At 41.5% G+C, this 27073-nt stretch overlaps 2 protein-coding genes across 7 annotated transcripts; one reads left to right on the top strand and one right to left on the bottom strand.

Moving 5' to 3' along the window:
• Nucleotides 1–569: 569 nt before the first annotated feature.
• MLH3 (mutL homolog 3) lies at nucleotides 570–18672 on the top strand. 6 transcript variants are annotated; one of them, XM_081172366.1, is made up of 13 exons: nucleotides 570–826; nucleotides 2168–5459; nucleotides 6100–6190; nucleotides 6881–6951; nucleotides 8102–8206; nucleotides 8417–8489; nucleotides 9584–9655; nucleotides 10421–10529; nucleotides 11657–11816; nucleotides 14332–14355; nucleotides 15982–16060; nucleotides 16707–16858; nucleotides 17552–18672. In XM_081172366.1, exons 2-13 carry the CDS (start codon nucleotides 2232–2234, stop codon nucleotides 17630–17632), a joined length of 4245 nt encoding a protein of 1414 aa, XP_081028492.1. In that variant the 5' UTR covers nucleotides 570–826; nucleotides 2168–2231; the 3' UTR covers nucleotides 17633–18672. The 6 variants fall into 6 exon arrangements, with proteins under 6 accessions (XP_081028492.1, XP_081028493.1, XP_081028494.1 ...); XM_081172367.1 differs by having other exon boundaries at nucleotides 570–705; XM_081172368.1 differs by lacking the exon at nucleotides 570–826 and adding an exon at nucleotides 1099–1196.
• Nucleotide 18673: 1 nt separating this feature from the next.
• EIF2B2 (eukaryotic translation initiation factor 2B subunit beta) lies at nucleotides 18674–26717 on the bottom strand. The gene is made up of 8 exons (XM_081174090.1): nucleotides 26465–26717; nucleotides 25167–25287; nucleotides 23452–23606; nucleotides 22684–22847; nucleotides 21526–21621; nucleotides 20502–20639; nucleotides 20022–20088; nucleotides 18674–18921 (listed from the first exon to the last, which is right to left on the bottom strand). Exons 1-8 carry the CDS (start codon nucleotides 26628–26630, stop codon nucleotides 18764–18766), a joined length of 1065 nt encoding a protein of 354 aa, XP_081030216.1. The 5' UTR covers nucleotides 26631–26717; the 3' UTR covers nucleotides 18674–18763.
• Between the last annotated feature and the right edge of the window lie 356 nt (nucleotides 26718–27073).

Here is a 27073-nt window from a genome sequence, read left to right on the forward strand (position 1 = left end):
GTTACTTGACTAGACAGGCCTTTGGCCTGATCCAGCAAGGCTCTTATATTCTTAACAGTGGAGCCTATCCATATAAAACTGTTTTACAAACACTTCATGTGTATGCAGTCTGCACTGCATTGAGAAGGCTATATAGCTAATGCTCAGATCTGATGAATTTAAAGAGCACAAAAAAGGCTCCAACCTTTGTGTTTCAAACCCAACATTCATCCCCTGATTTGCTTTGGCCTCTGAATAATTTTCACAGTGGCTAAAACACTATCATTGCACCTTAAAGGCTAATAAATTTTATTATGTTATCAGCTTTCATGGCTTAGAGCCCAGTTCATCGGATGGAAAGAATGCTATTGTGCACAGCGCTAGAAACAATTTTTCTGAGTTCCTTCGCTTCCTTGCCTACAGAGATTTCTTTTGCTGCTACTTATTCCACGCCGCTTTTGCAGGGCTGACTTACCGGCCCTTCATTAGGAGCGCCCCAGAGACGTCCAACACAGACTTTGTGCGGCAAACACAAAGGATCCTACCAGCGGGGCTGGCGAATGAGAGTTTCGAAAAGACTACAATACCCAGGGTGCATTGCAACGTGTTTCTGTACGCTGGGAATCGGTGTCCCGATGCTTTCGCCGGTGGCTGTTGAGCAGCAGCAGCAACAACAACAACAACGACAGGCCTCCCTCCTCAGCGCTGCCGCCGTCGAGTTTTCAGGTGGTGTCTGACAGTTAATTTCACCAGCTGAGGCGGCGGGAGATGCAAGTCGATTTGGCTGCCACGGATGTGGATTGGTGCCTTGTCCGGTTGCGGGAGGCGGAGCGAGGAAGAGAAGCGGGTCTGTTGCGAGCACGCCTGGGATGCAAGGAGGGAGGAGACAGTCCAGCCAGTGGTTTACCCGGGGCAGACCAAGCGCTTTCTACTTTGTCTTTATAAAGTCTGGAGCACCTGCTTTTCTCTCCAGCTTTGGTCACCCCAAAGTCTTGCTTTTGTCGAGGCAAAGAGGCGGGTATATATATCCCCCCCTTTCCCCTCATCAGCTGGAATCGCTTCATAAGGGGTCTTAATTGGATTTTTAAAAGTGCATTGGCTCTATTCAAATCCTTCTAGGTACTCCTTTATTCTATTTCTCAAACCCTGGTTGGCACAACAGCAGTCCCATGAGGTGAGATAGACTGAGAGTGGGTGACTGGCCCAAGATCTCCTAAGTGAGTGTCAAAACTTTGAAGTTTTGAACTAGTGCTTCGGCCAGTATTTTAACAATGACTCCATACCTGCTCTGCAAATACTAGTCCAAGCAATGGGAGTTGGCATTGCAGTAACCAAGAAGCAAAGGAGGCGGTGGCTAGCTGGTGCTTCCTTTTTCCTTTTTTAACTTTATGCATCCTCTCAAAGCCAACACCACACTAGCTTCTTTCTGTGTGTAACTAGTCTGAATGGACTGTACAGTTTTTGGGTGCTTCCAAATAAGTGTTTATTGTGGAATCAGTTCTCTTTTTTAATTTATTTTTGCAGCATCCATGTAATGTTATCCGCATGAAAATACCAGAGCATAATTTTTTCCTAGATTTACCCTTTCTGTGGAAAATCCAGTAGGTTAAAAATGTTGCTAATGCCCCATTTACAATATTAAGCCCCCATCTAGAACATTTGCAATAAGCACAATGTTTGTGTATCTTAACTTATTACCATCCGTGTGCCAGCTAAATTATGGCACTCTGCATTAGTGTCCAGCAGTTATGCTTCATTTCACCCAGTTGAGACAATCCTGCGTGTATATGTGGTTGTGAAACCACATGTTTGAATTCACCAAAAATCAGTTATTTGTCATAATTTAGCTTTGGCATTGATGACTTTGGATTTTGTGTATATGTACATGTTCATATGGTTTGGACAGAACATAAAGAAGTGTTGAATCAACTTAGAAACAAATGGAACTATTCTGCAATTGCTGAACTTTTCTAAAATGAGAACTGAATTTTGTTGACAAATGCTGCAAACTGGGCCTAAGCACCATTTGACTCTATGAGGCTTACTTATGAGTAGGCAAATATAGGATTGTGCTGTAAGGCAACAAGAATGACCATGGAAACAAACTAGGGAAATGTTAAGGAATTTATGTGGAGTCTGGCTAAATATATCTACTAAGCTTTTGGTTGTTTTCACTGTTTTCTTATAGGGGATTCAAAGAAAGTGGCAGTACATATCCAGTCTCCTGAGGTTTTCATCCTTCCACTTTTGTGATGATCAAATGCTTGGCTGAAGAAGTGCAAACCAGCTTGCGGTCTGGAGTGGCCATCAACTCACTAGGCCAGTGTGTTGAGGAGCTTGTCCTTAACAGCATAGATGCTAAAGCAACATGTGTGGCTGTACGATTGGATATGGAAACTTTTAAAGTCCAGGTGGTGGATAATGGCAGTGGGATGGGAAGAGATGACCTCAGCAAAGTGGGAAATAGGTATTTTACCAGTAAATGCTACTCAGTGGAAGACCTAGAAAATCTAAAGTTTTATGGCTTCCGTGGAGAAGCTTTGGCAAGCATAGCAAACATGGCCAGTATATTGGAAATATCATCCAAGACAAGTAAGGTAGCAAAAACCTTCCTGAAACTGTTTCACAATGGAAAAGGACTGGAAGTCTCTGAAACAGAATTGAATAGACCAAGTGCTGGAACAACAGTGACTGCATACAATTTATTCCACCAATTACCTGTGAGAAGAAAGTGCATGGATTCCAGATTGGAATTTGAGAGAGTGAGGCATAAAGTAGAGGCTCTTTCACTTATTCATCCCTCCATCTCATTTTCTTTACGGAATGATGCTTCCTGTTCAATGGTGCTTCAGTTACCAAAGACAAAAGATACACGATCTCGGTTTTCTCAGATTTATGATCTAGGTAGATCCCAGAAATTACGAGAAATAAATTATAAATCTGCAGTATTCGAGATAAGTGGTTTTATCAGTTCTGAAGGGCATTACAATAAGAATATTCAGTTTCTATATGTGAATAATAGATTGGTATTAAAAACAAGATTGCATAAACTTATTGACTTTTTATTAAGAAAACAAAGCATTATATGTAAGACAAAAAGTGGGTCTTCGACTTCAAGTCCTGCTCGTCAGCGCTCTGGCCCAGAGCTCTATGGAGTCTTTATTATCAATGTGAAATGTCCATATGATGCGTATGATGTGTGTTTGGAACCTGCAAAAACTCTAATAGAGTTTCACAACTGGAATGCTCTCCTAGATTGCATTGAGGAAGGAGTAAAATATTTTTTAAAGCGAGAACATTTATTTATTGAGCTGTGTGGTGAAGACGTTAAAGAATTTAATGAAAACAATGACTTTTGTTTAGTTAAAACTGTAGATTTACACCCATCTCTCCTTGAGGAGAAAGACTTGCAGGAGAGTTTCAAGAGAGCTTCTGAGAATATAGTGGATTCTTATGAAATGTTTAATCTGCAGTCAAAGTCTGTCAAAAGGAAATTAATTCATGAAAATAAGACATCAGACCACACAGCCCCAACTGACAATTTGGAGGAAATAGATGCTGGCTCAGATTTGACTAGCACTGCACCTGTTTATGATCTGAGTAGCAGTAATGTGCCTGACAAAAATGGCACAATTCCTATCTTGCCAAAGTTGGGTAACCTACACCAAGAATCAAACATTTCTGATAATCACCCTGTTGAACCAATTAATTCCAAGTGTCCAGAAGAAATCGGCGAACAGGACAGGACAGTTGCTTTAGAAATAGACAAGCATGCTTCTACTTCACTTTGTACTGAGAAACATGATAACTGTGCAAATAGGCAACCAGACAGAGCCCTTCAGGAAAGTAACCCCAGCACTGTCACTCTGAGACATATTGAAGCTATGGAAGATGTTAATGAGTTTGAAGGTGAATCTCTTCTTGGACATGGATTGATAGGAAAATATAAGCCAGTGACAGGTAGGGAACCGTCTGCAGGATCAAATGTCAATGGAGAAGTGGTGATGGGAAGGAAAAAAATTAAGTTGTGTTCCACAGGCCTTATAACACATCTGATGCAAAATCTGCCACCTCACAAAACAACAGAAATTAACAGTTCATTAGACAGACAGACACAACTGGGTCCAATAAGTGCCAAGGATATATTTGGAAAAAAGCTAGAGTTTTCAGAGAAAACTCCAAGTGCTGAAGAAAATTTGAGGACCTGTGCTGTCATTGGAAACAAATGTATGAGGAAGAAGAACATGTCAGGTCAAAAGACTGAGGTAGTTTCTTTTCCTCCACATAGTAGTGTTGACTTTGTAACATCACATGTCAAAGAATTTATTTATAAGGCACCTTCAGGTCCTGTTCATCATCTAGACAGTGCAACGCGGACTAGGGAAATGATTGAGCCTTCAGTTAGGCCTAGATCCTGTGGCTTTACAAAACTAAGCTTGCATCCAAAGCTGGGGTCATTAGATAGATTCAGAAGACATTATGGGAACTTAAAGAATACGCCAACAACTGATGTGGAAAAGAGTGAGGTTAAAAGGCCAGCCTGTGGCAGGTATCCCGCTAATGAGAATACAAATTTTCAGAACTCTTGTACTTGTGAAATTCCAACTAAGGAACATTTTGTGTCTAATAACAGTGGTCATGCTTGCCTTTTTTCTTTAGAAAGATCTCAGCACTCCATAGAAGAAAGTCTATTACATGGAGAAGCTGTTCATATAAGCGAGAGTCCTCTGACACTGACAGAATACTCTCAGATAAAAAATAAACCTCTTTCTGACACTAACTTCACAGGAACACTTGCCTCTAAAGTATCTAGAATGAAGGACTGCCTTATAGAAACTTTAACTACAGAACCTCTAGGGCATACTTCAGAACAATCCCAAGCACATTCAAGCCAAAAAGATGAAGTCAGACATGACCACCTATCTCAAAATAATCTTTTGCAGAGTGCTTGCCAAATACCTCAAATTTCCCCAAGAAAAACAGGAGCAGAGAGTTTTTCTTTTGCTTCAGCCTCAGATGAGCAGGATGATCCTGTAGGAATCTCTAGCACAAGACCTGGGAACGCGGAAGATAATGTCAACCATTGTTTCATTGACACTGATGGGGAATATGCAGTTTCCCCAAACAGAAGTTTAGCTTTGTCCAATAAAGGGGCTGATTCTGAAGGCTCCTGTGAAAATACAGGCATTGTGGATGGATTTATAAAGCAAGCTGGGAAAGCCTCTGAACTGCAAGATGTGAACTTGACTGGCAATATGGAGGATGCTGCAGATGACTCAAGTGCAGCTGAGGAGGAAAAGGCACAGTTGCATCATTCTGAATGGTTTCAGCAGTTTGATGCTTCGTTGGGTAGGATGGTATACATCAACAAACTGACTGGACTGAGCACCTATACTGCTCCCAGCGAGGAACCTCAGGCTGTATGTACTAAAGATATAAGCACAGTGGCTGTAAACGTCATGGAGAGTGGTAAGTTCACAGTGTTTTTTCAGGTTTGCTTATTGTCAGGGATTATTTAGTTGTGATTCCTGCATTGCAGGAGGTTGGACGAGATGACCCCCTTCAGTTCTGTGATTCTATGAGCACAAAACCATGTAACCACCTGTAGCAGGATAGGCAGTAGGGGGAGAGGGAGGAAGAAAGTCCAGGTGTTTGAAAAAAATATTCATTTCAGTCTCAACACCTTTTGGAACAGTCCTTCAAGGGAGAGGGAATGCATTCTCTGAACAAGAATTGTCACCAGTGTTTTTATGCACTTGATGAGAACTGTTCAAAACATGCCCCTGGAACATGTTGGGCCTGGAATGAATTTTCCTTCAAGCACTTGGGAGTTTCTTCCCCACCCCCCACTCCCTGCTGAAAACCACTGTTCTTTTATTTCTGAACAGTTTATATGCAGGTCTCCTTGCTGATGTGTCTTTCGTAATTCACAAAATGTTGACTAAATCTTATTTCTCCATCATTACAGTGTTGCACTGATGTGATTCTTTAATGTTTTGTATTATGCTAATCACCTATTGATCCTTTTATAATGAAAGCAGCAAGTGGACATTTTTGTAGACTAGCACTTGTAAGCACATCTATAGAAGTAATTCTTTCGTTGGGTATTTAGGGTTTCAGTGCAGATGCCACCCATTTAGAAGTGAGCTTATTGTGCCCTTCCTTCCAAGACCTCGGCAAGAGAGGAGTTTAGCAAGCCAAGATTTCAGAGGTAGGCCAGGACATAGAGTACTATGTTAAATAATAACAAACCAAAGAATTCTGCCAGCTGTCCCAACAGGAACTTGGAGTGATTCAAGGTCTCTTAACAATGGGACTTGTATGAATCACTTGACGTGTGGAATTGGAAATAACTTTTTTAAGGGTCAAAGTCAATTAAAATGTGGATAGCATGCAGTGCCTACTTCTATGTAAACAACAGTGATTTGAAGAGGAAAATTAATCCCTTTCTTCTGATTGTCCTTGTTCTTGTCTGGAAATGACACCATATTTAATTTTTGAGATCTTTATGAATCAAGGAAAGGTGAATCATTGTTCTGGTATGTGTTTTCTCTAGTAGGAATGAGCAACTTACTTCAAGCCCTCTTTAACATTTCAAGGCAGGGCAGATTGTTGTACTAAAACACACACTGGAGGAAGATCCTGACGCTTTAACAATTTCACCTAAAGGTGACAGAGCTACTTAAGCAGCGGTTTGGGGATACAAACTTTGCTTTGTATCCTTCTATATAAATAGTGCAGTGAAGTGGTTTTCTAATCTTGTGCAGATGTGATAAAATAAAATCTCAAATGTCATAATGGGCAGTGTGCTTTTTCTACTCGGATATCATCTTAACTTGTAGATGGAAAAAATATGAACCAACCCCCATAGTTTCAATACTTTGCATATATTCTCTTCTAGATACACAAGGAGAATCTCTCCAGTCCTTGTTTTCTGAATGGGACAATCCTGTGTTTGCTCACTTTCCAGAGGTGGGTGGAATTGTGTCACCAATAATTATTGGGATTTGCTTCTGTTTTATCTTGCATTGTGATTTTTGGACTGAGATAATAATTGTTGTATAGATTTGTGGAACTGTCCAAAAACTTACCACTCACGCCTCTTATGCTTATTGAGTCTACAAGTCCTTCATGCAATTTGGAAATTGGTGGTATTTTTGTTCAAACTTTTCCAAAAGCTTATCCTGTTTCATTTGGAAGCCAAATTGCTTTTATAGGCCCTGTTTAGATTACCAAAACAACAATCTTGACTTGAGGATAAAGCACTGTGCCCTAGTTATAAGCTAAATGGTTTATAGCACAGCTTTCAGTTATCTCTGGCAATGTAAATAGTGCAATGTGATTATTCTTGTAGGACTAACTGGATTCTATAATGTGATAGGGAAGCTATAGTATTATCCATTGCATTTACTGCTCATTTAAATTAAGTTTCTTTACTCATGAGGGATATGGCTATCTTTAGAATAAACGTATTTATTTGAAACTGAGTCCAACTGAGCTTCAAGGAAACTGCTTTCAAGTAAATATATAGAAGGAGTTGGTCAGTGATGGAAAGTATACACTATGCCCATTAGGTTATATTCATATTTTAACTTGGCAGTAGTCAAGTCAAAGTAGCAAACCTTCTGCTGTTGCCTTTTAAAAAATAACATCAGCTTCAAGCTTCAGTCCAGTAAGGGATAGCTTCCACCATTATCATTATCATCTCAAATTGATGTAGATATTAAGCATCTGTGTAAGGTGACAACAATAGTGGGTGATAGTTTTACTAGCTCGTTGAATCCACTCCAAATAACAAAATACTGATACTAGAGTGGGTGACCACATCGCTTCTCAAATATCAGTGGGACCAATTTAAATGTTTTGGGTAAGATTGCTGCAAAAAAAACACTTATCTTGATCAGAAGGACTGCACACTGCTGATGTAACAACTTTATTTAGCGTCCCACAGAGGTTTGCAAGATGGTGTGGGAAACACCAATGTCAATACTATTTGAATGGGACTTCGAGTTCTGTTACGAAGAACATTGTTTAAAAACAATTGTTCATATGATTTTGAGTTCTGATATTTGTTGTTCCAGCGGACATCCTAATAAGTTAATTTTGATTATATGTTTTATAGGTTGCTCTTAATGTGAGCAGTGGACAAGCTGATAATCTTGCTGTGAAAATCCATAACATCCTGTATCCATATAGGTTCACCAAGAAGATGATTGATTCAGTGCAGGTAAATATGCTAACAATTTGCATAAAACATTTCTTTTGAGTTGGAAAGATACAGATAGTGCAGTAGTTAATAGTTGTTGTTAGCAAATAATGTTTTATTGGTGTATGTCAACAAATTGATGAACTAGTGAAATATTTTTGTTGAATTATTATACAGTTATTATAGATTTATTTGTAAGTTTTAATGAATAGTCAACTGAATGTGTTACAGGTTCTTAATCAAGTGGACAATAAATTTATTGCTTGTTTGATAAATACTACGGCAGATGAGAATGAAGACACAGGTAAGAATGCTACTTCCTCTGAGTAATGGGGTTTTGCAGCTTTTGTAGAACTTGGCTTTACCCGGGACAATGACATAACTGTTTTCATCTTGAACCAGTAATGGCATTTCTAAGCTGGCAACCTGGGCCATGTTGCTTTTGAGAAGACTTTAATCTCTACTCCTCAGTTGAAGAGCAGAGATTAAAAGCTGCTCTTTTGGCTGCACGATCCTGTTCCGTGCTGGGAATGGGGCACACAGGCAGTGCAAGACTAAACTCCATCATCCGGCCTCTCAGTTGATGTCACTAATGTTGTCAGCTGATGGCCCAGTGGGGGTGACCTGGGGAAGATGGTCTTGTGGACCAAATTGGATCCCCCTTGTGGGCCAGGATTGGTCTACATGCTGGAAGTTCCCAACCCCTGGTCAATAGGACAAATCTGCAAAATATCTTAATGATATGATGTAGATTCAAATAATGATTGCTAATTCATAAATTAGTGTGTAGAATAGACTTTTATTGAATTCATCTGTAGAACATATCAAAAGAGAACCTAATTAACCTTGTATCGAGAGTAGACTATACAATATTAACACCTTAAAACATCTTAAGAGCGCTCTTTGTCTGGGGAAGTAATGTGTAAAAATACACATTTTTACACATTTACAATTTTCTTATTTCTAGTGCTTGAAAGTAATATAACAGGTTTTCCATTAATGCCCAATTTAAACATTTTTTAGCTATTCTTTTACTTTCAGTATTCTTTGTTATCTCCAATCCTTTGCACACAATATTATTGCCACAGCTTGTATGTAAGAAGTTACTTCCTTGGTGGGGGGTTTTCCCCATACCAAGCCTTTGACATAATTCAGTTTTTCAAAAATGGGATTTAAAAGAATCTCTTCAACAATAACAGACACTATTACGCATTTTATCTTCTTCCCTGATACTTTTTTGCTGCATGACATATAAGATAATATCCCCTCTTTCTTTTTTTTTAACATTTCCAGCATATGCTCAGAAAACTTCTATTTATTCTATTGGATGAGATGAGATCAAAAGAAAATTGTAGCACAAGTTTATATGCTGAATTTTGTATGATGCTTTTGATCTAGGTGGAAATCTCTTAGTGCTGGTGGATCAGCATGCAGCCCATGAGCGAATCCGCCTAGAGCAACTTATTACAGGTATAGTTACAGGTGGTTAAAAAAAAAGCAGCTTTCTTCCTTTTCTGATGCAAATCTGTATTATATTTGTTGTGATGTATGCCAGTTAATTGTAGAGAATGAAAATATGGGATCGGTTTCATTGTGAGAACTAGCATCCCCAACATTGGCTTCTTTTGATTTTTCTTTACATCCCATATTTTTAGCTGATTGTGAATAATCTCCTCTGTCCAACAAGGGATGTGTATTTTTCAAGCCTCAGGAGATTCTGGCCGCAACTCAGTAGAACACAGCAGCAGTCCATTGTGCCTATAACAGTTCATTGACCTCCTTGTCAACAAGAGTTATGAATTTTCTACAGGGAAGAGTCCAAGAGAAACTTTTCTGGTTGTAGCCTGGCAGCGAAAATTGCTCAAGAATGTGAAAAGCCCTTGGGACTGCAAAAAGTGTTTGCTAAAGGATTAAAATGGAGTCACTATACTTGTAACAGCTTGCTTGGCTATTTTTTGGGTGGGTCATGCGTTAAAGGAAATTAGAATTGTTACCTATTCGTTTGGCCATGGTTGATACTGGCTGGGAATCCTCATGTCTCATGAACAAGCTTGTGGCTGAAAATAGAGAATATTCCGTTCTTAATATTATAGGTCCCCCATCCACTGCTGAAGAAAATACTATGTTACTTCAAACTGCATGCATGTTGCATTCTAAAACATAGGGCTGTAGGATGAGGCAGTAAGGCACATTTCTTATATATAAGATAGATAACAGTGCATTTGTTGTTATCAGATTCCTATGAGAAGCAACCAGAAAAATTGGGCAAGAAGAAATTGCTGGCCTCCACTGTTTGCCCCCCATTGGAGATTGAGATTACAGAGGAGCAGAGGAGACTCTTATGGTTGGTATTAGCCTATCCAAAGCAGCTTACAACAATAAAAACTACAAGTATCAAAAATCAATTATTTCTAAAACCAAGAATAACACAGATTCACAAGGATTAGACAGACCAGCACCTTAAATTAGGCCTGGACACACACCGGCAGCCAGCGTAGCTGGTATCGCACAGGTGATATTGAAGCTGAATGAGTATCTCCTTTTCTGAGTTGTTTCTCTTCTGTGGTAGACGGATTATGAAGTTCCAAGTTACATTGGTTGGAAGTGAAAGAGATTTGTTTGCTCAATCTCCAAGGACTGAAGAGCAGTCATGTTCAAGTATTTAAATCTCCCAGTTGGAGATCAATTGGCTATTAGATAAACTTTATTAGGGTACAGGCCCCACAACACTTCTGAAAAAGTGGCTTGTTTTGCCTTTAAATCAGCAATTTTAAGGAGAAAAGTTTGTGGGGATGATAACCTAAATTCTTCAATGGAGAAAACTCCTATCTGACAGAAAGTTTGGCTTTAATATTTATTTTAACTGTGTAATGTATTCTGTTCTGCTTTTATTCTGTTTTACATTTTTAATCTTTTGCAATGTTTTCAGCTATACAAATAAATAATATTCAAACTTTAAAGAAACCGTACTATATCCACTGACCTGGAAACAAGCAACTTCCTTCTGAATAAACATTTATTTGGTTGTGGTGTAAGAGGGTATGTTTTGACCATAAATCATAATAAAATTTACAATCTAAAAAGATAGGTTCAAATACAAGTTCATTTGCTGTTAAATCTAATCATAAACTTCTTTCCCTGAACTGAACAATGAACATAGCTGTCAACGTTTCCCTTTTTTAAGGGAAATTCCCTTATTCTGAATAGGATTCCTCGCAAGAAAGTTGACAGCTATGACAATGAGTAGTGCTCTATAATAGAAACTCTGCTCCTCCATAGAACTATTTCTCATTTTTCTTTGTAAAGAAAGTATATCTGCAAATGATTGTGGTGACCCTTGATTACAGTATACTGTGTTTCTTTTAAAGAAAGTGCAGTAATTGTCGTTTGGGAATTTGTTCACTGGCTGGAAAGGAATATCCAAGGCTGATCTTCCAGTTCAGAGTCTTGTGCTTCCATTTTAATTTCTAGGTGCTGCCAAAAAAGTCTGGAGGACTTAGGCCTTGAATTATCCTTTCCAGAGAACAATCGCTCTCAGATTCTTATTGGGAAAGTGCCACTGTGTTTTGTGGAGAAAGAGGCCAATGAATTGCGCCGTGGCAGGCAGACAGTGACGAAGAGCATTGTGCAGGTGATATGTGGATGTGAATAATTTACTATGTCTGCTCTATAATAACGATCGGCAGCAAGTTGCTTGGAAGTCCTGTCTCCATTACAATTACTCTTGTTCCCTGCCCTGCATAACTAGGAGTCTAAGAAGTCCTGAAAACAGAAAGATACCATGAAGTGTGGGAAAACTCTTATGTGGTACCCCGCACCAGTAACAGACCGCGTGGTGGGACTGACCTCCTGACAGTGGAGTCACTGCTGCTTGCCAGCTGGAGAGGTTGGTGTAGTGCAAATGCACCAGTTGGTGTGGCAGATGAGCTCCGCACTGCACCAACCTTTGTGCCACCTTGCCCCTCTCCCTCACCTTCTGGGCAAACAGCTGCAACTCAGCTGTTGGGAGGTCAGGTGAGCACCACTACCATGCCACCCACTACAGCCTCATATTTGTGACTTTTTAATTTAAGAACCAGGCTAGAGATCAGTTCAGAACTTGTATGACTTTTCGGAAACCAGATGTCCTCATTTACCATGTATGATTTCTGAGTCGTTTCAACCTCAGGATTGCTTCGTGGGTTACAGGTTGTCAATGCAGTTTTATAAAGCTCTTTCCAATGCTAAAAAAGAGGGATGGAGCACTTCGTACAATTGTACTGGAAGTCTTACGTTGTTAACAGAGATAGGTTTGCTTTCCTCAACTTGGCCTATTGAGACTTGTGAGTGGGTATACTTTGTGACAAAGAAGCGAATTAACAGCTGCCTTTCCTCCAAGTTGGTTCGTGTGTGTGTTGGCACACATACCATCTGGCTTACTGTGGAAGAAGGGCACATTCAGTTTTTGACATTATTACAGAACAAAATGCACTGAATGACAGCCAAGGCCGCAGTTTTAAGGGAAATAATGTAATTAATGTAGTTGGGGAATTACATTCACATTTAATGACTGTAGGTAACTGTGAGAGGGCGCCTCAGAAGCTGGGTATGTGTTGTCTGGTTATAGGTTATGTTTCTCCTGTATGCATCCACTTTGGACATCTGTATTTGAAAACAGTTTCCACATGTGGATTATGTTGCACATTAGGCATAGACTCTGAGGATCTGGAATGGTGAGGAGAATAAAAATATTGGAAGACGTATGAGGAAAATTCTATTCAGAGATGCTACCAGATTAAAGCATGATCTTTCAGTATTGTTTCCACTATATCTGTTAAGTTTTTCCTGAGATTTGGCGGTGCTACATACAGGTCTTGATCAGGCAGACTGGAATAGCTTGCTAATAATTCTTACCTAAAGTGGATAGGTTATTTACTCTGCAGATGTATTAGCTGCTTCATAAAACGTATTTTTCGCCCTATAGGACGCACCGGCCCATAGGACGCACCTAGATTTGGGGGGGGGGGAAAATAAAGGGGGGGAAATTATTATTTTTTTCCCCAGGCACAGGGCTGGGGCGGGGGAAGCCTGAGCTTCCCCCTCCCCCAGCCCCCAGAACGGGACCCAGAGCCATGCCGAAGCTGCGTGCAGCTTTGGCATCGCTCTGGGAGCTTGCAGGGCTGGGGGAGGGGGAAGCCCTCTGCCAGCCTCCAAACCAGGTCGGGAGACAGCGGGATGGTGCGCTGCGCCTCCCTGCTGTCCCCCGAGTTTGTGGGGCTGGCGACGGGGAGGAGCAGGTTTCTCCCCCCCGCCAGCCTGCTAACCAAGCTGGGGGACAGCGGGATGGCGGCGTTCCGCCTCCCCGCTGTCCCCCGAGCTTGTGGGGCTGGCGGTGGGGCTCTCCTGAAGCCTGGAGAGCGAGAGGGGTCTCCAGGCTTCAGCGAAAGCCTGCATTCACCCCATAGGACGCACACACATTTCCCCTTCATTTTTGGAGGGAAAAAGTGCGTCCTATAGGGCGAAAAATACGGTAGATAGCAACCTAATCATAAGATATTTAACATCCAAATATATAGAAATGATACTTAAGCCTACAGAGCATTTTATACCTAGGATTTGCTTAGCCTGTTTTCCATTGTAATTGGCAAGATGGGTTTGGGGAAACTGCAGTCATACTCATGCATGAAAAGCCATTAAGGCTGATAGTCAACCAAGTTTTAATCAGAGTGTACCCATTGAAATTAATGAACATGACTAAGTTAGGTCCATTAATTCCAGTGGGTGTATTCCAAGTAAACTTAGTTGACTACTACCCATTAATTTATTTTGAAACATTTCTGTATCATCTTTCAATTCAATATTTCCAGGGCTGCTTATAATAACTAATTAAAACACAATAAATTTAACATTGTATCTGCAAGTTTACTACATAGCGGGCTTCTTAGTTCCATCCACATACTTTCCAATGAGACATCTGCTGTGCTGAAATGGGCATGTATAGATCCTTTGCATTCTGATTATTATTATTATTATTATTATTTATTATTATTATTATTTTGTTACCATGGTTTTGATAATCCCTTTTTGAAGGACAGAGATTTTGTTTGTGAGGGTGAGAAAAGAACATAACCTCATTTGCCTGATCTGTATCTTTTGTATTTTTTTAGGAGTTCATTCGAGAGGAAATTGAGGTATGGTGTGTGTGGGTGGGTGTGGTTTATAAAGAAGAGCTGTATGAATTAGACATGACTCGCACATTACCCTCCTGAAGTCGGAAAGCATATTGAATTTCCATCTGCATGTTTTGGAATCCTTAGGTTGGGGCAGACTCCTTCCCACCAGTGGCCAGAACAGGAGGATAAGAAAAGCCAGCCCTCCCTGTATGCCTGGGGAGGAGTTGGAAGAAAAAGAGCAGCCGCATCATGTTGCCCTTGGACCTGTGACATCTAACTGTTTCATAGCAAATGTACATTCTTCACTCTTGCCAATGGTAGACGGCAATTCACACCCTTCTTTGAGATTCTAAAACAACACAGCCCAGAAATAGTAGAGCTCCCAGAATAAACACAGGAACAAAACAGTGTCTAGAAGGGAGCAGATACATCAGTAAATAAATAACCATGTATGTTTAAACCACAAATGGCCTTTCACTGGAGAATCTGTGGTACAAGCTGTTGTTACATGGAAAAGGAGGGAAAATATACAGTGCTCCACAGAAATTGTTCTTTTATTGTGTAGGGTTCTAAAATAACTAGAGGAGAATTCATATTCCTTTGTTAAAGGAACTAACAGTCTGTAACAGCCCGAGGGCTGTTCACAACTTACACTTGAATAAGCTTTTTTACTAGGAGAAGGAAAACAATTAGTAACTCTGGACCAAACCACCCCCAGGATTATGAAGGGGATTGTGAGCAAAATACTTGAAGGAAACTCTCTGCTGATCACTCCCCACCTCCTTGCTGAGGAAGGGGCCCAATGCTTGGATGCAACAGTGAATTGTTTCAAATTTAGAGCTCGTCCCCATTTCCACTTGTGCTGTTTCTGAGCAGGTTTTCCCTTGCCCTGCTCCTTTCCCAGGGAAAAACTGCTCTTTAGTGCTAAATTGGAGCAAATGTGAATCCAGGGGAAAAGCTGAATTGCTGTTTGCTTTGATTGAGTGCTAAAGAGGGGTTTCACCTAGTGCAGGGGTCTGCAACCTTTAAGACAAAAAGAGCCACTTGGACCCGTTTCCGAAGGAAAAAAAACTGGGAGCCGCAAAACTCGTCATTATAAAAATAACTTTTTTGTCACTTTTTTATTATTTCTTTGTTTGACCCCTCAGAATTACTCCTCCTCATAGAAATAAACGTTAAATTAACAAGTTACCTTTTTTGTGTGTGTGTGTTCTTCACTCCCCTTCAAAACAGTGACCAGCGTACATGCCCCCTTTCAATGCAGTGACCAGCGTACATGCCCCTTACAATGTAGTGTGACTAACACACACACCGCCCCCATGCAACGTCACAGCCAGTACAGCGCCCGCCACAGTGGGGAGTGTCGGGGCGTACAATGTGCCTCCTCCCCTCGCTAGTATCCACCCCGGAGCCGCGGCAAAGGTGTAAAAGAGCCACATGCGGCTCCGGAGCCGCGGGTTGCTGACCCCTGACCTAGTGAAAGCAGCAGGGCAACAGGAAGTGTGGATATGTCCTTAGTTGACTGCTGGTGCAGAGCATGGCATGAGAATGGCAAGGTTATATGGACCACCTGGGACCTCACTATCTCTAGTTGCTGTGACTTTTCATTCTTAGTTGTCTTTAGAAACAATTGCTGTTTTTCAGCTTCTGCAATCCACAGGAGGGGCACGAGGGACACTGCCTCTAACAATTCTGAAGGTGCTGGCTTCCCAGGCTTGCCATGGTAAGGAAAGCATTGTTTATCTTGGGCCACCTTTCTTCTACAGAAACCTTCCTCACACTTTCAGAGAGGACAGGTGTAGTTTTCATTAAAAGCAGAACAGCAGGGATCTATAATGTTTCATACTGAAACTGTGTTTCCGTATATCAGTTTACTGTGAACTCAGTGCTGCTCATGCATGCAGGTTTTGTGCTGCATCTAAATAACATCATCCTTATCAAAATGCCATCCCATGTTGTTTTCCCATTTAATCCAGATTTACCATTTTCATGGAGGATCCGAAGCGAACTCCCCATGAACAGTAATGGGGGAGTGGGGAATGAAATGGCATTTTGATGAGGATGATGTTGTGTGGATGATGTCATGTGTATTCTGTGAAAAACTTGCATACACAAGCAGAAATGTGGAGAGAAATCTGCCTTTCATTTTCACAACTATTGTTTCTTCCTCACCCTCACGGGGCGGGGGGGAAATGGGTTTTACTACAGGTATGAGTTGCAAGTTGTGTGCTGTTGGTTGCCGTAGTGAAACAGATATTAACATAGTTATAGGCCTTGGGGGGGGGTCCCTCTCCTTTTATGCAACTTCATGGCTAGGAAAGAGCTGCCCTTCTTGTAGAGTTACTCCATCCAGCCTCTTCTTTTTTCAGGTGCTATTAAGTTCAATCACAGTTTGACTTTGGAGGAGAGCTGCCATCTTATGGAAGCTTTGTCATGTTGTCAGTTACCTTTTCAATGTGCTCATGGGAGACCTTCGATGCTGCCTCTTGCTGATGTAGATCACTTGCAGCAGGAAAGTCAGGTATTACATTCAGCAGACAAAATGCACAGGATGTGGTGGTGACTGAGTGTGCCTATCCTAACAGAAATTTCATACTAACCATCAAGTTTGCCTGGGTAGAACACACTACTTCGGTTTTCTTCTTCTGTATGTGTATCTATTACATGCAACCTTTTAGGGTAGAACCTTCCCAAAGTCGTTTACTTCAAGTTTGGATAGAGAGCTTGAATAATGTGCCAAAATTATCCAGCATCTCATCTGAGAATTAGTTCAGTTGAAGTCCTATGTGAACTACTACTATAAAGGCCTTTTCAAAATAAGATTTAGCTTTTTGAATAATACCTGTAAAGGAACACATGAGGAATCAGAACTGAACATCCATGTCCATGTGGATTTCTGAACAGGACCAGGCAAGAATCTAATACATTTCTTGCAGATCTTTTCCAGTGCAATCCTATACAATGTCTACTCAGATGTAAGTCATATTGAGTTCAGTGGGGCTTACTCTCAGGCAAGTAGAAACAAGCACTGTTCATGATAATTGTATGACAACAAGTTTTAATTAATTTTGCAGAAAAACGAAAAGTAAACTCAGAGGGTATTCTCCGTTTAAATATCAATTTGTGCAGAATTTTATAAGCAATATTATTGGATTGTTTTCTTTGAGTTAGGGTATGTGTGACCGAGTCATTAATGTTCTTTTTTCCGCTTCAGCCTAAACCTAATCTGGCTAAACTAAAGAAAATGGTGAAGTGCTGGCAACTCTTTGGGAAAGAGAAGGACTGTTGTACCTGAAAGCGTGACCAGATCTTAAAATTTCATTGAATGCTGATGCCTCTCAACAGGTAGTGCTTGAGGCAAACACCAATAGATGTTCCTGTTATGGAACACAAATTACTGTGGAACCAGAATCAACTCTGAAAGCACAAAAGAAGAAGGAACTTCAGCATCCTGAATTCATTCAGCAAGGACCAGGATTGTCTAATACTTAAAAAATATATGAGGCAGAATATTCACATCTGTGCTCCTGAAAAATATGGAGTGACTTGCATTGCACTAGCACTGTACAATTAAATGCTTTTGAAAGGTTGTTTTGTAAAATAATAATAATAATAATAGTAAAATAATAATAGAATCACACCCTTGCCTCATTGCTTTATGATCATACTTTTATGGTCCTACACAGGTTCAACATTTGATCAGAACTGTTTCTTCAACCAAATTATTATACTGCTTACCTTAGTATTTTTCTCATTTGGTATTTCAAGTTACTTTTAAATGCAGATTGGCATTATCCAACTGATGCAGGCTAGAGTTTCAAACTGAATCACCACCAAAATAAAATTCTTCTTATTCTTTGAACCACCCTGAGATGTCTGGGTATAGGGCGGTATTCAATAAATAATAATTCACTAAATAATTAAAGCATTCAGATGCTATTTTGTAGAATTGGTTACTTTAACTTGCCCTGAATACAAGTATCAGCATTTAATTGAAACAAGAATGATAGCAGGCTACTTTCCACCAGAAACCATCTGAATAGCTAAACTTTATTTCTATGTCCTATTTCAAGAAGCAAAGTAGAAGAATCAAGGAGCTGGACCTGTTACAGGAGAATTTGTGATGACAGACTGAAGGTGGCTTAGCAGCTGCAAGCAAATTCCTTTTTGATGTTTAGGCCACCACTGAACTATGGCCTCTATGCTATCCTAAAACTTTCTCAGCCAAGATTTATACTATGTCTTTCAATAAAGCTGACAGAACCCAGGACTGGAGCAGTGCTTTTTCTGACAGAGAAAGCAAAGGTCAAATAAAGTATCTTTTGAAGACAGTAAGTCCATTTCCTGCAGTCTGACGTTTTATTTTGGCAGTGCTTCTTCAGGCGAAAGTACACATCTACTCCATGATATAAATGGTGTCCACAGCTCAAAGTTCACGATCCGCCGGGTGATAGAGTTCACTCATTAGACGATAGATGTAGGAAGGAGCGTTGCCTCCAATATTTGAAATGAAGAGTGTGATAAGTTCTGGAGGAACGTAGTCAAAGACCGGACAATAAATGTTGACCTTAGACAGAATATCTCCTGAAAGAAAAATATGCAATTTAAGTGAAAAATGAACAACAGAAGTGAACAAGAAAAAAATTGGCCTTGCACTTAGTGTATGGCACATAAGAATCAGTGAAAAAACTGAGACAATGCAGCAAAAGGAGGTGAAATAAAAACCTATCTTGCCTCATGTGCTCTATTATTCAAAGCCTGAGTACACAACAGTATAACATAAGCATGCTTATTCAAAAGAAAACTGCACTGATAATCCCTCAGAACAGCAGCGTTAAAGACACAGCTGGGGACCATTGCCCATGCTTGCTTAGGCAAAATCATCTTAATAGCTTATCACTGCTTATATCACTGTTGGGATACTGCCAGGGAGACAAAGTCCATCATGACCCCACGTCACCTCCGGACGTCCATCGATCTCCCGTAGGTACAGTATCAGCAATTAGCGACACGAGCTCCAGAAATAGCTTGCCACATTCCAGAGCTGATGCACACTCTATCAGCAGAATTCACACAGCGAAAGATGCACTCAGGAGAGCGTATTTACAAGTTTATTCAGCGTTGGTCAGAACAAAGAAAAAACATGACTGCCTGCTTCGATGTCTCAGGCGCAGAGAGAGAACGAAAGCAAAGACACAACAGAAACATCCTGTGAACAGGAAATACGCAGGCTGTGACACAAACATCCTGCTCCCTTTTAAGGTGGAACGGAAATATCCTAACAACCACACCATATTTTGCCTTCGGTGCCCAATATGAGTTGGAGGAAGGCATGTACGAAATATATTAGCTGAAGAAACAGTTACAGAACAATTATTGCTTAAAGTAGATCAGGATGTAAGCACAGTGAAGCCCTAGTACTAACGGTGCAACCTTTTGCATGTTTACTCAGAAGTATGTCCCATGAAGTTCAATGAGACTTGCTTTTTGGTCAGTGAATTGAAGATTGAAGCTTAATAACTCAGGCTGCAATCCTATGCACACTTACTTGGGAGTAAGCCCTGCTGAACACAATGGGATTTCTTTCTAAGAAAACATGTATAGATTGGGCTTTCAACGGTCCAGAGTCACTAAAAGTGGTTTACAGAGTAGCTTCCTCTCAAAAGAATTTTTAAAAATTCTACCTTCTGTGAAAGGCAACACTTCCTGTGGAGAGACGAATTTATGGAACGAGTCATCTTCATTAAGGAACTGGAAAAGAGAACAGCAAGGGCACAATCACTATCATCCTATGCAAGAGATGCAGCATGGGTACTTTTCTTGTACATTTTAAAACTTATCATTTCTCACTATTATTAAGCCTCTGAATTCTGTATCCAATATCATTTTCAGCGCTTGTATGTTCACATATCCCTGGTTTGCTCCATATGCCTTGTTAGATTTCAGAAAAGATACGATCCAAATAGTACCCAGCGGGGCAGGACAGGATTTGAGTGCATTGACACATTTACTTTATGGTCTTCTCTAAAAGACACACGGGCATTTTGCAAGGTCCATATTAATGTATGCATTTGGATTCATCCATGTGCAGCAGCATTGGCTCTCTCTGAGCATTTGTGTTGCTCTTGACCATAGAGATACTATTCAGAGGTTACTGCACCTACCTGTGGTGTGAGCTTGAACATGGGTGCACAGACAATAAGAGGGGTGGAGTGGTGCTTGGCTGCCAGTGCCAAGGTATGAGTTCCACTGACAGCTATCAGGGCACCATTGGCCAAGATAGTCTTTGTTCCAATTATTACCTGCAATACAGAAATATTAAGAAACCAGAGTATCATAATGAACTGCAATGTGGTGGAAGTTATTTATCTTAGATCATGACACAGCAGGATGATAAGCATTCCTAACGTATGATAGAACCAGTAACTCGAGGGGGGAGCAAATTTTGGGTATAATTCATCATAGCACTAAGGAGATCATTCTGGCAGCACATGCATTTCTGTTTTCCCAATGATCTCTCCTCCCCTCCCCCTACACATTGTTCTGGGGGTGTCCCTCAGCCCTTCAGAGCGTATTGGGGGAAGCATGGGGGGGAGGGGGGAGCCCATTGTAATAGCAGGGATTCTTGCACTGGCTTTCACTAGCAAAACTGTAGTTGAGTCTGGCCCTCTGCTTGTCAAAAAGGCTGGTCTTGACCCATCTGACCCAACACAATTTCTGTCCTTTGGGAATCCCCAGATAACATGCAGTCAGCCAAGAGCATTTTTGATGCCTCCCCCCCCCCAGCTCCAGTTTTTCAGAACAGGAATTTTGACTGCTATTGGACTCTGGCTCTGATGCCATGATGCTAAAAGATTTTTGTGGGGGCCCCAGCCCGTCCTCCATTTCTTCTATTTAAAACTTAAAAAAATAATAATTAAAGTCTAGTTATTTCAATGACTACTTCCATAGGTATTGCACTGTGATGCTGTTATGCCAAAAGTTTTGGGGGTGTTTTTTCTGTGGCCCACAGAATTTTGTCTTTTTTCAAAAAGTCATATCCATTTTTTACGTTTTGTCCCCTGGCTGGTTTACAATAGTTCAGTTGCAGCCCTTGGCCTAAAAGAGTTTCGCCACTCTGAATCTACAAGCTTCCCAGTATGCTCCACATAGCAGCAGAAAAAGACCAAACAGTCCCATCCTGCCTACCTTGTTGACGCGAGACATGACAGCAAAGATGGCAGCATCACTCATGACAGTAGTTTCTATGTTCTCCTTAGACAAACGGACAGCCATTTCATGACCCTGAAAAGGAAAAAGGGGGAAGTGACAATGTGCATTGAAAGGGCCAGGCAAGTAATGCTTGTAAGCTAAATTTTCTGAAGCTTTATGAGCACACAGTTCATCTCAAGTCAGGTCACACCAATGGTCCCACTAATCTAAGTATTATTTCTGTCAACAGTAACGAGACAGATTCCTTGACAATATCCATCACCTCTTAATCCCAGAATCGGTGTCAGAAGTCTGAAAATGGAGATTCACACCTATGGTTTATTTTTTCTACTATTTAGCCCTCAAGTAGTCACCCAATTCTTTAAAAACAAACAGCAATGCTCATCATTCACCACAAAGACTTGTGGCAATTAAATCACTATGTTATTTATTTATAACAATTATTGACAGAACCTTTAGACTGTTCTTCATTACAAAAGAACCATAGGACAGTTTCCAAAATACTATAAAACTATGTATTAAAGAAACAACAAATAGATTTATCAGTAAACACAAAGCTGAATAGCCTATATGTCAGTCACCAAACACCTAAGAGAACAGGTATGTTTAAAGCTGGCACTATTATCCTGCCACTTCCAGCAGAAGAATTCCAGACAGGGAATTCCATCACAGAGAAAGTCTGATCCCGTATTAGAGCTTTGCCAGCAACAGCAGACTTTGGAACAACAAGAAGTGTTGGTTGATACAGCGTGGGAATAATATCAATGGTGTGTTGACTATGCCTTATAGGAAGAAATGCTTTCTTATATCTCAAAACTGCCAGCTATCAGAATTTATTGTGAAATGGGTGCTGTTCATGCATGCAAGGTTTTCACACTGTCCATAAAAGCCATTATCATCAGAAACACTACCATCCTCCTACTGGGAAAGGTAAGAAGTTTCCCTTAACCTACTGCCTGTTCACAAAGCCTATACATTCCCATAAATGAAAAAAAAATCATTTATGATTAAAATATACAGTTTCTATTTTTGTTAAATTTGTTAAATAAATAAAACAAAACAAAAATACAATTAGAAGTGTTCCATAGTCAACAGTGAGCAGGGGACAAGGATAGCCCAGATAACAGGCCTCACCTGACAAAAGGGTGCACATTCAGCCACAATTACATGGAATTTCCTCTTGCGTGCTGCCTCCTTCAGGAAGGCCTCAACTGTGCGTGAATAGCCAATGGTCATGATCACCTCATTAGAGTGGATATGCTCCAGGGCCTGCATGGCAATGTTGTCAGTGGTGCCCTCTGCAAATAAAAGAAAAGAAAAAAGAAATCCAGCCATAAGAGAAAAGACAGGCCCAACACCTCCTCCACTGCAAATTAGCTAGGAAATAGGGCACTAATGCAAACAGGGTGGAATCTCATTATTTCCTACCATACCTGAATCGTATATTGCCAAGGGCTTATGGCATTAAAAAGAAAAAAAGGACACATACTGTTTGCTGAGACAGTATCTATGGTTTGCAATTACAATTGGATGAAAGGGCATTATGTGCATTATATAAACTTTTAACAGTCCCTACAGATTACAGACACAAACTGTTTAGCTTTCATTCCATGCAAGAAGAAGCTTCCTGTGGTTACATGCGTATCTTGAACATAGGCGGGCTATATTTGTACCACTTACTATATCATGAGTACTAAAATCTTCTTACACTACTCCAGCTGAAAATGATGGAAAAAGCTCTACCTGTTTCTTCCCATTTCTGATCTTCCTAATAGGAAGGCAGCATTATGCAGCAGTTAAGGGTGGAACACTTCAGCAATACTCATTATTGGAACTTTATCATTTTACTAGCAATCATGTAGTTCCCACAGTTACTTCTGTTATTATACTGCTCTCTCTTACCTAGTTCAATCAACAGTTCACTAATAATTTCAATGATATTGGCCCTGAGTGGAGGATAGTAGATATTGAAACTCTCAGTGTCGTCACTACTTTCCGAGGTCAGAAGTTTGTGTAGTGATTCCTGCTGGTCACTCTCCTCACTGTATCCTCGAAGCCTACAAAATAAAAGGGACTTTTTCAAAACGGAAAAACAATCCTGCTGGAAGACTAAGTTACATGCTGGACCAGGCATTGTGGCTTCCCATCAAAGAAGGAATTAAGAACATCTGATTATATTTATGTTAGTCCTTCTAAAAGCCAAATATCCTGGGTCAATATTGCTTACACAGCTCGAGTGTGTTTGGCCAGAAAAGAAAAAGAATCGCATGTGCAATTGTGATTTAATTCAAGGTAATTACTTTGCCAGGGAATGGTACATACAGTAGCAACACATTATTAATTATAATTTCTTACCCACCCTTCATCCTAAGGGCTGAGGGTGGGTTACAATTAAAACACAATATTAAAAACAGATTAAAACACCACTCCTGTGTAAGCGAGGGAGGACCCCAGGAACAGCTGAAGACTCCTAAGCTTGGATGCCTCTTTGCAGGACCAAAGCCCTGAGGCCTGGACTCAGCCACTCTCACCAACACCTGTCACTCTACCCCCAGCTGAATTACATCATCTAGCTGGGCTGGTGAAATAAAAGCAGGGCTGCTGTGGGGGATCTAGAGTATTTGTTCCTGGCATTAAGCAATTGGGACAGATTAGGGATTCTGCTGGTTTACTGCCTGCCTCACTGCCCCGTCTCCCAACCTGAGCTGAAAGAGCGGGTCTCAGAATGGTGTTGAGGGCTCCTGGACGGCTGGTTTTAGGGGCTTTCAACAGCCATGGTAGAGTGCTCTGGGGTGGCTCAGGGCTTCATGGCTACCATGATGACCATGGGGCTGTCTCAACATACAGTGGTGCCCCGCAAGACGAATGCCTCGCAAGACAAAAAACTCGCTAGACGAAAGGTTTTTTCATTCGCGATTTGCCTCGCAAGACGAATTCCCCTATGGGCTTGCTTCGCAAGACGAAAACGTCTTGCGACTTTGTTAAACTGTTTAAACCGTGCTTCGCAAGAAGAAAAATTCGTTAGACGGCAAAAATTGCGGAACGAATTAATTTCGTCTTGCGGGGCACCACTGTATCAGCAGCCCATGTGGCAGGTCACACTCTGGACCTTCAACTGGGCAGGAAGAGGGTGGTCTGATAGTGGGGAATTTTGATATCAGTCCCCTGTCATAGACATGGAATGCTTTCCTCAGGGAGGCTCACCTGCTGCCTTTGTTACATATCTTTAGGAGCCAGGCAAAAACATTCCTCCTCTCTTAGACGTTTACTAATTAAACAAACTATGGCCTTTTAAATGGGGCAGGCGGGTATTGTTTTGTTACTGTGTTATGTATTTTTCTATTTTTTGCTTGTAAACCACCCTGTGTTCCTCGGATGAAGGGTAGTATAGAAATTTAATAAATAAAACAGCTTATAATCACATAAATAATTTGGGTCCTAAAAATAGCTGAATAAAGGTTCAACACTCCAAAATCAACTGTTCTGAAAGCCTTTCTACAAACAATTTCCAATGGTTATATATAAATTTTAAACAGAAGTTTCAGGTGTGGTAAGGTCAGGTGGTTTCTACATTAGAGAAATTGGCTAGGTTCTGATCAAACAAAAGCAACCATTACCTGCCATACTCCTCTCGAATTATCTTCAGCACTCGTCTCACCATATTGCCTACAGTGGTCTCAGATGGCTGGGCAGCAGTCATTTTCTTACCCTCCTGACGAATTATGCTTATCAGCTCTCCTGAAATGTAAGGAACTTTCAAAGTTAATTACATAGTACAGGGTGTCTACTCCTCACAGCAGACACTCAAATGATACTTCAAACTACTCACTCTGCCTGCATCTGGTTGGCAGGAACCTGGGGGGGGGTGTGTGTGACACATTGCATTACTTTCCACCCCCCTTTGTTTGGTGATTAAAATAAGCCTACCCAGATCAGGATGATACATCCAGTAAAAAGTGCCCACATTACACAGATCAACAGAGGCAAGGACAGGATAACCACTTGCAGGCGTTTGACTTATGTACCTTTTAAGGGCCCCAGACATCCTTTTTATTGGGCATTCAATATTATTTGTGTTCATGACTGTATTGGAGTAGTTATATGCAATCCCACTCTCAATACTGTTTACTTCTGCGAATGTTTTGGGGCAAACATACTGCTTCATTTCAATTCAGGGCATCTCCCATAGCTTTTAACTGAAATGTTGTAACTTCTCATATCACAGACGCTCTGGAGTTATTGTTTTGCCTTATTTTTGCCAGCACAAGAGTGACCCTCTAGACAGCAATACTGTGATAACATTGAGGATGCATTGCAGAACCACTAATAAAATGTAATAATGTATGGGAGGTCCAATAGAAAACCACCACTAATGCACCATTATCACATGGAAGACGGGTTGCACACCAATCTAGGGACCCCCTAAGAATTGTGTATAAGAAAATGTTGGCAGCTACATAAGGGTGGGGGAAAAAGAAGCACCTTCCATAATCAGCTCTCCAATACAACCCTTTAAAATACAAGTGGCCCTCCAGGTGTTCCCGCTCCCATCAGCCCCAACCATCACAATCAATTGTCAGGGACGATGGGATCTGGAGGGGCAACAACACCTACAGGGTCATAGGTCTCCTATCTCTGCTTAAAAGGTGCAGGAGTCATAAACTTCCATTGCACCTGTGGCCGCTCGAGGTGGAAAGGCAAATTATGCATGATGAGCTAGGCAAGTCCTGCCATCGTTGCAGCTACTTGTGGAGAAAGGAGCCAACCGAAGTAAAATCGCGGTTTGGTTTCTCGGCTTAGGGAAGAAACGGGTGGAGGGCACGACTGGGAAGAAAGGGTTTAAGCCCGGCGACAGGAGCCCGTGCATGCGGCGAGGGCTCCTTCGCCGTCTCCGCCGCTCCTGCTCCTCTCTCACCCGCATTGTCCCAGCGCCCGTTCGCCACGATCCTCCGCAGCAGGCCCACCGTCTGCCGGGCAACATCCTCCGAGCGAGGCCTCTTCCCGCCCCGCTTGAGCAGCGCCACAAAGTCCTCGATCTGCCCGGAGAGATCGGATTCCCTTTTCGTAGCCGCGGCCGACATCCCGGCGATTCGAAGCGAAGGTTGATGGAAAGGGTTGGAGGGCAGGGGAACTAATCCGGCCGGCGGAACGAAAAGCAACAGGAGTTTGTAGCCAGCCGGACCGACGCACACGCGCTTTTTTCCGGGTAGGCCCGTTGCCATTGGACGACCGAAGAACCTGCCCCGCCGCCCGTTGAGATCTGATAGGCCCGATCTCCAGAGGGGGCGGGGCTTGCCTCGCGGTCTGGTTGTGCATTCCCGGGGGGGGGACGCGGCGTCGTTGTGGCCGCTCCGACTCCTTTCGTCATCGAAGCGGAAGAAGCCGGAGGAGGAAGGCGCTGTTTTCCGGACGGGGAGACCAAAGGAAGCGGCACCTGTTTTGAGAACTGAAAGGGCGCTGCAGGACCAGACCAGAAAGGTTTATCTCGTCCAGCATTGTGTTTACGGTGGCCAGTGCCCTAATC

This window comes from Podarcis bocagei (genome assembly GCF_964188305.1).
Source record: "Podarcis bocagei genome assembly, chromosome: 1".
Lineage (NCBI taxonomy): Eukaryota > Metazoa > Chordata > Lepidosauria > Squamata > Lacertidae > Podarcis > Podarcis bocagei.